This window comes from Taudactylus pleione, unplaced genomic scaffold (genome assembly GCF_031769625.1).
Source record: "Taudactylus pleione unplaced genomic scaffold, aTauple2 ptg000199l, whole genome shotgun sequence".
In the NCBI taxonomy this organism is placed as follows: Eukaryota; Metazoa; Chordata; class Amphibia; order Anura; family Myobatrachidae; genus Taudactylus; species Taudactylus pleione.
Window position 1 is genome coordinate 405,648 of NW_028284601.1, and position 11,817 is coordinate 417,464.

General features: G+C 46.8%; 1 protein-coding gene across 1 annotated transcript in view; it reads left to right on the forward strand.

Annotated features, from left to right (window-relative positions):
• GMFG (glia maturation factor gamma) overlaps positions 1–11,293 on the forward strand; it is a 33,886-nt gene extending 22,593 nt beyond the window's left edge. The window contains exons 6-7 of the mRNA XM_088477022.1: positions 3,653–3,726; positions 11,101–11,293. Coding sequence (XP_088333148.1) covers positions 3,653–3,726; positions 11,101–11,172 — 146 coding nt within the window. The 3' untranslated portion in view covers positions 11,173–11,293. The remainder of the gene's footprint in view (positions 1–3,652; positions 3,727–11,100) is intronic.
• Positions 11,294–11,817: the final 524 nt, after the last annotated feature.

Here is an 11,817-nt window from a genome sequence, read left to right on the forward strand (position 1 = left end):
TGCAAGCGGGACGACGGTGAAGGCCTGCGCATGCGCAAGCCCCGGAGCGAGTGACAAATTCACTCGCTCCGAGGCTCGCTACAAACGGGGCGGCTGTCGATGTTGATCGACAGCTCGCCCCGTTTTGTAGGCAGGGTGGGGGGGTGGCCAGACAAACGGAGGTGTTCCTGAAGGAACGCCTGCCGTTTGAGGGCAGCCCTACTGACATCACCAGTGATGTCAGTAGGGAGCTTCCTGGTCTGTTAGAGCTGGAAGCTACCTGGGGCTTGTGGTAGACGAGACCCTACCACAAGGGTCTTGTCGCAAGCCCCGATGGTCTCGACCATCGCGACCATCACCTGGTCACTCGCTAAAGCTGTGGGTGGTAACCCACAGCTTAGCGAGCGGCCAGGAGGCCGTCTATTAAACAAAAGCGGCCGCCCTCATTCAGAGCGAGCACTTGCTTTTTGCGAGCGGCTCTGAATGAGGGTCAGTATGCGCTGCCTGCCGGCTAATTGTTCATGTAAGTTCTAATTCCCCTGGCTGGATACATGCAATTGAGAAGAGTTCTGACATAATTATATACATCTAAATCTTTACCTCCATATGAGAAGATTATTACATCCACGAACATCTCTACTGTTCCTTTTTGCCAACCTGCAAACTATTTCAAAGCCTTTAAAAATTCAACCAGCTTTGAAAAATTCGGCAGGTTGGCGAATGAAACACATCAGCAGGCAGTCGTGGAAGTCAGTAGGAGAATTTATACCAATTCCCACCTGTACAGCGCTGGGTGATTGGTCTATATACATACTGTAAAGTACTATTAATTGCCCATGCAAACCGCCATTATGGGCTGAGTTGTTACCTTATATATAGTTAATTGGGAAAGTTACGTTCAACTATATGAACCATCCCAAAATCAGTGACACAGTTGAATAGCATGGGCCCATTTATAGTTAGGAGCAAATAAAGGTGCACATTTGAACTTAGAGAATCCATGCTGCGATGTACTGTAAGGGGAGCAAATGCAATTTATTTATTATTTTTATTGCACGTATTAAATTTACTGGCCGCTTTTACATATAGCGCTCGAGTTAGGGGACTACCTGTTCCCATCTCCATATCTGTCCCTCCACTTTAAATGTCCCCCCCCATGCATCATATTATGGTTTTGTTGAGGTCTAACAGTACACGTGTTAGCTGGATTGACTCCCAACTCTAAGGGGCCCATTTGTTATTCATTGGGATTTAGAACCGATAATTATAATTGTTATTTTTTTTTTCAAAATAATTATAATTTCTTATCGACACTGAAACGCGGCTTTAAGAAATGATGCGCCACCAGCATGTATCAAGAGACAGGTGCAAGAAGAGAGTGCCGGTTGTGGGATCCTACTTTTTGCGGCCTCTAGACTGCAATGGCTAAAACCATCTTCGATATCTGCTGCAGCCCCCTGTACATGCATTCAGGGGTCACTAAATATTTGCAAGTGCCCCAGAAAATGCCTAATACCCAGCAAAAAATATTTGATAAATAGGCCCCCTAAATCATACTTACCTACTCTTCCGGAAGGTGCGGAAGTCTCACAATTTTTTGGGTAGCCCTCCGCACCAATGGAAGAGTGGCCGGGACTGGATCTCCCACATTCAGCCCACTTCCCAGTGAAGTGGGCGGAATGGGTAGATAATTCATTGACAGGAATCGCGGGTCCATATGGCAAGGATAAAATGAGTTCCCCTTAGGTTGCAAGTGGGAGAGTAGTCGATTCATGGTATTATAATTCTATACAATTAAAATAAAAGAACTGAATAAAAGACCAACAAAAAGAGGAAGAGCTCAGCAAAGCAAAGAGACTGTGGAGGAAAAGGCAATCCTCGGCTAACTCCAATTACTCCTAACAAACATCAGTGTGAGGATTACTCACAGCAGGAATCATCAGTGTGCTTGTCGCAAGTGATCCAGAACCCAGAGTCAACAAGCTTCAGTGAACAGTCTTTTCCTTTAGATAAATTAGAAGGTACAGACAGACAGACTCCATAATTATAAAAAAAACAGACGATAGTAAGGAACATTGAAACGTTTGTTTATTAAACTGAAGGATTTCCCATTTTACAACCTATTTCCTGTTCCCAAGTGCTATCTAGTGGTTGTTGTATCATTTAATAAATGAGAGACTAAGAAAATACATAACCAGGGGCATCTTACACAATCGCTGGAGCGATATTGCTGGGGTGGGTCTGGTCCACTTCTGAGCATGTACGGGGCCAGTTCCTGCATGGAATCGGTATGTAATGCCGGCTATCGGGATGCCTGCTGTCAAAATGCTTACAGTGGTTGCTATCCCGACAGGGGTCGGTAATTATACTTACCCTTCCCCTTTCTCTGCCTAACCCTAACTCTCCTTTCTAGTAGCCTAACCCTAACCCACCCCGTACCCTAACCCTCCCCGCTAGTGCCTAAACCTAAGTCTCCCCCTTCATGCCTAAACCTAAACCTCCCCCTTTAGTGCCTAACCCCCCCCCACTGGTGCCTAACCCTAACCCTCCCCCCTAGGGGAGATCCATTCGCAATGTGAGTGACAGGTAGTCAGCATTTGGAGGTGGTAACGGGGGACAGCTAAGCAAACGCAGGCGTGTCTGACCATTTATACACCGTTTCATGGGCGTGCATAAATTAACCATTGCGATCTCCTTCGCAGCATGAGAGCTCTCTGCGTGTTATGAGAGCTGCCGTGTTTGCGGCTGGTCAGACTTCCCTTACCTGCTGCGTGGCCGGATGCTGTGTGCCTATAGTACCGATGTTTACGCTGTTGTGCGTCATCAGACGGATATGAGAAGGCATCGGTGGGAGTCCCTATGCTCGGCTGTGTTTTGGAACGCGTTAGATTATTTTAGCAACTGCGATCCCTGAATGCAGCTGCGATTACCATAGTGTACGTCTTTGAATCAGGCCCTTAGTACATCCTGTTACACTAACATTCTATTTCTTTATCTATTTTCTGGTTGGAAGCCCATCTGTGATATCTATATGAACACCAATACATGCACACAGGACTGGGTCTTGACTCAAGCCCCTGTTGCACCCTGTCACACACTTGGGTTGTTACCATGAGCATAGCCATACCTGTATATTTATGCCAGGTCAGACAGACTGGGCAACATCCCCTCACCCTAATTGTACCCCACCCCTAGGTTTCTCTGGCACCTTCACAACCCACACTTACTGTATGGCTATGGCTCCACTTGATTTCTCTTTAGGGATGACCAATGCAAAGTCAAATTGTTCCTGTCCTGCCACCATTGGAACATGCCAAGCGATGGCATGTAACCATTGCTTGTTAACCATTCGAAGGTTTGAACCAGTCACCGAAATTAAGTGGGTGGTGCTTCTACCATCGCCCTTCTGGAATCTGATTGAAAATCTATTGCTGTCGTATTGAAAACATTGATGGTTACGAACCATCAGTTACCGATGGCCATCCCTATTTCTGTTCTTCCTTCTCTCTGGCTCCTCTCCAGTGACAGAGCCAGGAGTCTCTTCAGGGACCAGGAATGGGCAGTTGTGCCATCTCCTCTGCCTTCAGAGCAGCATTTAATTCATTAGATACAGAGGGCAGTTATGTAAGAGCTGAAGTAAACATCTAACCTCAGTAATATCTGTTTCAAATAGGATGCAAACCGGAGCAGCAAATGATGTATGCTGGGAGCAAGAACAGACTGGTGCAGACTGCGGAGCTTACAAAGGTATGGGGATATCTACAGTGGCGGGGAACTAACTATATACAGTGATCAGACCAAGCTCAGCAATACTCCCAGCCATTCCTGCCAACATTCACCAAACCAAGTCCATTTATTATAGGTGAATCACTTTTCGTATGCCGAAAATCATGACTTGCATAGGTAAAAGTGGGCACTACACATGCCCAGATTACTGACTATACGTAGACCAGATTTTCTGATTAAAATAGAGAGAATCTGTTATATTGCATTTTCAGCATTGCACAATTACTCATACTGACTGCTCCCTAAGCAGCAGTGTTATTGGTAGGCTAGGCTTGTCCGTAGCAGTGTTACTGGTAGGCTAGGCTTGTCCGTAGCAGTGTTACTGGTAGGCTAGGCTTGTCCGTAGCAGTGTTACAGGTAGGCTAGGCTTGTCCGTAGCAGTGTTATTGGTAGGCTAGGCTTGTCCGTAGCAGTGTTACTGGTAGGCTAGGCTTGTCCGTAGCAGTGTTATTGGTAGGCTAGGCTTGTCCGTAGCAGTGTTATGGGTAGGCTAGGCTTGTCCGTAGCAGTGTTACTGGTAGGCTAGGCTTGTCCGTAGCAGTGTTACTGGTAGGCTAGGCTTGTCCGTAGCAGTGTTACTGGTAGGCTAGGCTTGTCCGTAGCAGTGTTACTGGTAGGCTAGGCTTGTCCGTAGCAGTGTTACTGGTAGGCTAGGCTTGTCCGTAGCAGTGTTACTGGTAGGCTAGGCTTGTCCGTAGCAGTGTTACTGGTAGGCTAGGCTTGTCCGTAGCAGTGTTACTGGTAGGCTAGGCTTGTCCGTAGCAGTGTTACTGGTAGGCTAGGCTTGTCCGTAGCAGTGTTACTGGTAGGCTAGGCTTGTCCGTAGCAGTGTTACTGGTAGGCTAGGCTTGTCCGTAGCAGTGTTACTGGTAGGCTAGGCTTGTCCGTAGCAGTGTTACTGGTAGGCTAGGCTTGTCCGTAGCAGTGTTACTGGTAGGCTAGGCTTGTCCGTAGCAGTGTTATTGGTAGGCTAGGCTTGTCCTTAGCAGTGTTATTGGTAGGCTAGGTTTGTCCGTAGCAGTGTTATTGGTAGGCTAGGCTTGTCCGTAGCAGTGTTATTGGTAGGCTAGGCTTGTCCGTAGCAGTGTTATTGGTAGGCTAGGTTTGTCCGTAGCAGTGTTATTGGTAGGCTAGGCTTGTCCGTAGCAGTGTTATTGGTAGGCTAGGCTTGTCCGTAGCAGGGTTATTGGTAGGCTAGGCTTGTCCGTAGCAGTGTTAATGGTAGGCTAGGCTTGTCCGTAGCAGTGTTATTGGTAGGCTAGGCTTGTCCGTAGCAGTGTTATTGGTAGGCTTGTCCGTAGCAGTGTTATTGGTAGGCTAGGTTTGTCCGTAGCAGTGTTAATGGTAGGCTAGGCTTGTCCGTAGCAGTGTTATTGGTAGGCTAGGCTTGTCCGTAGCAGTGTTATTGGTAGGCTAGGCTTGTCCGTAGCAGTGTTATTGGTAGGCTAGGCTTGTCCGTAGCAGTGTTATTGGTAGGCTAGGCTTGTCCTTAGCAGTGTTATTGGTAGGCTAGGCTTGTCCTTAGCAGTGTTACTGGTAGGCTAGGTTTGTCCGTAGCAGTGTTACTGGTAGGCTAGGCTTGTCCGTAGCAGTGTTACGGGTAGGCTAGGCTTGTCCGTAGCAGTGTTACTGGTAGGCTAGGCTTGTCCGTAGCAGTGTTACTGGTAGGCTAGGCTTGTCCGTAGCAGTGTTATTGGTAGGCTAGGCTTGTCCGTAGCAGTGTTATTGGTAGGCTAGGCTTGTCCGTAGCAGTGTTATTGGTTGGCTAGGCTTGTCTGTAGCAGTGTTTTTGGTAGGCTAGGCTTGTCCGTAGCAGTGTTATTGGTAGGCTAGGCTTGTCCGTAGCAGTGTTATTGGTAGGCTAGGCTTGTCCGTAGCAGTGTTTTTGGTAGGCTAGGCTTGTCCGTAGCAGTGTTATTGGTAGGCTAGGCTTGTCCGTAGCAGTGTTATTGGTAGGCTAGGCTTGTCCGTAGCAGTGTTATTGGTAGGCTAGGTTTGTCCGTAGCAGTGTTATTGGTAGGCTAGGTTGTCCGTAGCAGTGTTATTGGTAGGCTAGGCTTGTCCGTAGCAGTGTTATTGGTAGGCTAGGCTTGTCCGTAGCAGTGTTATTGGTAGGCTAGGCTTGTCCGTAGCAGTGTTATTGGTAGGCTAGGCTTGTCCGTAGCAGTGTTATTGGTAGGCTAGGTTGTCCGTAGCAGTGTTATTGGTAGGCTAGGTTGTCCGTAGCAGTGTTATTGGTAGGCTAGGCTTGTCCGTAGCAGTGTTATTGGTAGGCTAGAATTATCCGTAGCAGTGTTATTGGTAGGCTAGGTTGTCCGTAGCAGTGTTATTGGTAGGCTAGGCTTGTCCGTAGCAGTGTTACTGGTAGGCTAGGTTTGTCCGTAGCAGTGTTACTGGTAGGCTAGGCTTGTCCGTAGCAGTGTTACGGGTAGGCTAGGCTTGTCCGTAGCAGTGTTACTGGTAGGCTAGGCTTGTCCGTAGCAGTGTTACTGGTAGGCTAGGCTTGTCCGTAGCAGTGTTATTGGTAGGCTAGGCTTGTCCGTAGCAGTGTTATTGGTAGGCTAGGCTTGTCCGTAGCAGTGTTATTGGTTGGCTAGGCTTGTCCGTAGCAGTGTTTTTGGTAGGCTAGGCTTGTCCGTAGCAGTGTTATTGGTAGGCTAGGCTTGTCCGTAGCAGTGTTATTGGTAGGCTAGGCTTGTCCGTAGCAGTGTTTTTGGTAGGCTAGGCTTGTCCGTAGCAGTGTTATTGGTAGGCTAGGCTTGTCCGTAGCAGTGTTATTGGTAGGCTAGGCTTGTCCGTAGCAGTGTTATTGGTAGGCTAGGTTTGTCCGTAGCAGTGTTATTGGTAGGCTAGGTTGTCCGTAGCAGTGTTATTGGTAGGCTAGGCTTGTCCGTAGCAGTGTTATTGGTAGGCTAGGCTGTCCGTAGCAGTGTTATTGGTAGGCTAGGTTGTCCGTAGCAGTGTTATTGGTAGGCTAGGTTTGTCCGTAGCAGTGTTATTGGTAGGCTAGGCTTGTCCGTAGCAGTGTTATTGGTAGGCTAGGATTATCCGTAGCAGTGTTATTGGTAGGCTAGGTTTGTCCGTAGCAGTGTTATTGGTAGGCTAGGTTTGTCCGTAGCAGTGTTATTGGTAGGCTAGGCTTGTCCGTAGCAGTGTTATTGGTAGGCTAGGCTTGTCCGTAGCAGTGTTATTGGTAGGCTAGGATTATCCGTAGCAGTGTTATTGGTAGGCTAGGATTATCCGTAGCAGTGTTATTGGTAGGCTAGGATTATCCGTAGCAGTGTTATTGGTAGGCTAGGTTGTCCGTAGCAGTGTTATTGGTAGGCTAGGCTTGTCCGTAACAGTACAGACGTACAAAAAAATAATTAATGTAATATTATACTCCCGCTGTAGCCTTTTGCACTGGCATCTATAATTTATCAGTATTAAGCTGCTGTATTGTACATTTGCTTTTAAATGTAACATGATTGTGAAACTAATAGTACTTTTAATTCACTACTTAGGGGTATATTTATTGTAATAAGCTTAGTAAATTTCTAATTATGGTGATAAAAAAATGAAGTACTGCAGCAGATATTTGCTGTGGTCACCCAAAGATAGATTTGGGGGAGACTTTGCGGATACCCGCAAATGTTACTTGATAAATAGGCCCCTTATTCTGATCGCTTTGCACTAAGGATTTCTTTGTTTGCTATTATTTTGTCCTGCTAGGGAATTCCATTCTTTTCAGAGATTTTATGACTCACACTGTATAATGATGTATGTATCATATGTGTTCAACCCACACGCATTCTCTTGAACTTGCTCAATGACGTTACACTGGACAATTGAAGAATTATATATAATATGACATCATACTCGTCTACCCTCCCGATTTGGCCGAGAGACTCACGAAAATTGGGTGCAGGCAGGCAAGCCTCCCGGCAGCCGCCGACCCCTCCTGCCCCCTTCCCCCGCGATTGCATGAGAATCCCCTGCAGCGGGGGGAGGGCGGTGACGCGATTCACGCCGAATCACGTCATTGTGTAGTGGGGGCAAAATGACGCGATCACATGCCCACGCCCCCGTTCCGCCCACAAACGCCGGTCACGCCCCCGATTTTGCTGAACTGGCTGCCCCCTCCCGGAAGGGGAGCCAGAATGTCGACTTCTATGTTTTACATATTTCCTGATCTGAATAAAGACTACCAATAGCAGTGTACGTGTATGTGCAATGCTAGTGATGGCAAAATGGCAATACAGCCGTTTCTCTTCATATTTTATTTTAATCTGTAAGTATGGTGTACAGGTGGTATTCCGGGCACGGGATGTAGTCAGCCAGCCAGTATGCCAACAGTCACAATACCGTCAGCGGCATCCCGACTGCCAGAATGCAGACAGAATGTGGAGGTAAGTCTTAGGGTTAGAGGGAGGCTTATGGTTAGGGGGAGGGATAGGGCTGTAAAGCTTGGGACTATTAAAACCACTTTGTTACCGTTCAAGGCGCTGCAGAGCAACAAAAAATCACAGGGAAAATGGCGGCGGCCATTTTCCCGGTGACTTGCGCAAGTGTAGAAAAGATGTCCCTGGGTAGAAAATGCAGGTGCCATTTTCCCAGAGACCCAGGCATGCGTTGTAGATTCTGGCATGAAGGCCCTGCTCGCAGCACTTGTGCTAGGAGAGGCAGATAAGATTGGGAACATTCACGTGAAAGTTCATCACACTACATTGGTGGAGACACAAGTGGGCCACCCCCCTTAGACCAGGCTTGCCGACATTTAGCTCCCTCCTTCCGGGAGGGTGCTGTCGGGCTTACACTGCTGGGGGTGTGATGCAGTGAAAGGGGGCGGGGCCCGGATGGTGAGGGCGTGACAGCGCGATCGCGTCATTGTGGCTCCGCCCCCTCTTCACAATGCCATGATTAATGGCATTGTGCAGTCAGGGGGCGGAACCACGATGACGTGATTCAGCGCGAACGCGTCACCGTCCCCCTGCTGCCGGGGATTATACTTACAACCGTGGGGGGGTGCAGACATGTCGCCGGGGGCCGGGAGACTTGCCTGCCTTTCCTGGGGGCAGGGAGCGGCACCCGATTTTCGGGAGGCTCCCGGCCAAATTGGGAGGGTAGGCAAGAATGCCTTAGACATGCATTTGATCTTCTCTTACATGCAGCGTTATACCCCTATAACGCCATTTGTATCATATTTGATGATGATCACATGAGTTTCTGTGACTTTCTATGAGTTTTATTTTATGTGTCAGGTTTTACAGGCTGATAAGATACACCTATAAGGAAGGAATATGTGCAAGTTATCGAGTTGATGATTTTTGCGCAATTTTTATCCATGAACAACTAAAATTGCCTAAGAAACGGCCAACTCAAAGTAACGCCCAAGGCTAGTCTGGTCCCAGGGAAACAGTGTGGGATTACCTATCTTCCTGCTGATAACTCTGAGGCTTATCCCAGCAATCAGTAGGTGGTGGGTGTTGAGGTAATTATTTTAAAATGTAATAAAGATAGATATGTTTTAATATGTGGCACCACTATGCCCAGCCAGTCCTGGCAGGATTACACTGCTTGGGTATTCTGGTGCTTGTAGAACTCTAAGTGCCAGCCACCTATCGCTGCCAGAGTATAGGGACATTTCTAGAACCATAAGTGTAATCATAGTCTGGCATCCAGGACCCTCTTGGACATGTAGTGCCACAGAGTAATCTGATCTGTGGATACAGAGAACAGGGGAAGCATTAAGGGCCTCATTTGTCAATGAGTTTTATCATTCACAATGAGTGATAAGACTCTCTGTGTATGATAAATGATGGTCCAGCCAATCAGCTCCCAACTGTCATCTGTTTGAAAACTGACAGTTGGGAGCTGATTGGCTGGAGCACCATTTATCATACGCACTCATGAATGATAAAACCTGTTGATAAATAGGCCCCTTATTTTGACAGCATGTGTTCATTGGCAGATGTATTAGCAGATGTACTAGGATCATACTTATCTACTCTATGGAAGGTATGGGAGGATCCCGATTTTTCGGGTAGTCCCTCGCACCCCTGGATGAGTAGGCGAATCTCTCACATTTCGTCTACTTCCTAGTGAGGCGGACAGGATGGGGAGATTATATAGGGAATTTGCAGGTCTGTACGGAGGGGCAGGGGTAACATTTAGCCCCGCCCCCTCCCAGTGGACCTACAAAGTGAGGTGTTTTGCCGTGACGGGGACAGGGTCTAATGACATGGATAGCCCGACCCCCCTAATCTGTCAGCTGCATCTCCTCTCCGGCCTCTCCCAAAGAAAAGTTATTTAAAGTAGGCAAGTATTATGGGTAGCCCATCTTTTTTTTTTTTTTTTTATCAAAATATTTGAATTATGTGACAGAAAGTTTGGAACAAAAGAATTACATTTATTTTCATTGTATTTGTTTTTATTATGCAAATGTATTGTCTGTTTTTCAATATGTTGGTTACTGATTGGTTAATTCCAATTGATCTAACATGATCACATTATATGAAATTCCATGTGATCTTCTGCGATTATATTATACTAAATGATAATAGTTATTAGTATACTGTTTTGAGAGATCCAGATAATAAATATTTTTTCATATACTGTATTTGCAATTTAGAATTCTCAACCAACTATGTAAAACCATGTTCAATGCTTTGAATGACAATAAAAAACATTTTCTGGAAAAAAAAAAAAAAGTAGGCAAGTATGACTAGGATATAGAGAGACACTAATATATGAACGAACACGTGTGAAATATACACATACTATCGGGTGCTGAGTCAACATTGATTAACAGAACAAAATGACTTCTTGAACAAATAACTGAAATAATAGTTTCCTTTTATAGGGTAAAATATACTTGCCTCCCCCCCCCTTACCATCACCACCCACCAGCAACATAACACAAACATTAGCTCTGAATCGCGTCACAGTGGCCTCGCCCCCTACCTCACAATGCCGGTAATCTTGGCATTGTGTAGTGAGGGGCAGGGCCATGATGATGCGATTGCATGGTCACGCCCCCGCTCCACCCCTAATAAAATATGCCCTGCCTGCCATGCCCCCCCCCCCACTATGCTGACCTGTCTGCCCCTTCCCGGAAGTTAAATCACAGATTTATTGAAGAGTGTCATCTTCCCGGTGATCGGTTGACTGCAGATCTTTGGGTACCGGCCGGTCCAGGAGACATGCCCTCTCTTACAGGTCGGCCGGACCGGCCGGTACCCAAAGTACCACCTGATTTTCGGGAGCCTCCTACACGTCCCAGGAGATTAGGCATGTATGCTCATGGGTTGTCAAGGATGCAACATCTGACTAAGCTCTTTGTGTGACTCTTTGCAGGTGTTTGAGATCAGGAACACCAGTGACCTCACGGAGGAATGGCTGAAGGAGCGCCTGGCTTTCTTTCGTTAAACCGTACCCGTGTATTTATATATTGCAGCTCTGATTGTATATCGGTTGTACAAATAAACACAAACTCTGTAACATAACTGCATATATTGTCCTGATCTGATTAAAGGCAGCACAAATTGTACTCTTGACTCATCATGGTAACTCCACGGGGAATATTTACTAAAGTGCCCGTAGCAACCAATCAGATTCCAGCTCTTATCTTCTAGAAGGTGCTAGATGAATAAGCAGAATCCGATTGGTTGCTATGGGCAACACCTCCATTTCTAAAAACAGGCCCTTAAATATGACCTCACATTTATTTTCAGAAGCCAATGAACAGCACAGATTTCAGGACCCATGTTGTCCGACATAATGGACAATTATAATTGCTTATCGCTGCTTATTGTGGTAATGAAGAAAATTATCACCCAAGTTTAACAAAATCATATGCGGAGCCCTTGTCCCTGCGATGTATGAGAAGTAATGTGAGCGCTAATGCGTTCACTGTACTGCTAGGACCCCGTCCACGCTACTGCACATGCGCTGTCATCAGATCATGCAGGTGCGAGCTGAGAGTGCCAGGGAGGAATCCTTCGGCCTCCTCTCCGAGATAATTCTGCGTAATGCAGCCCATAGGCTGCTGTGGGAACTACATATCCCAGCATG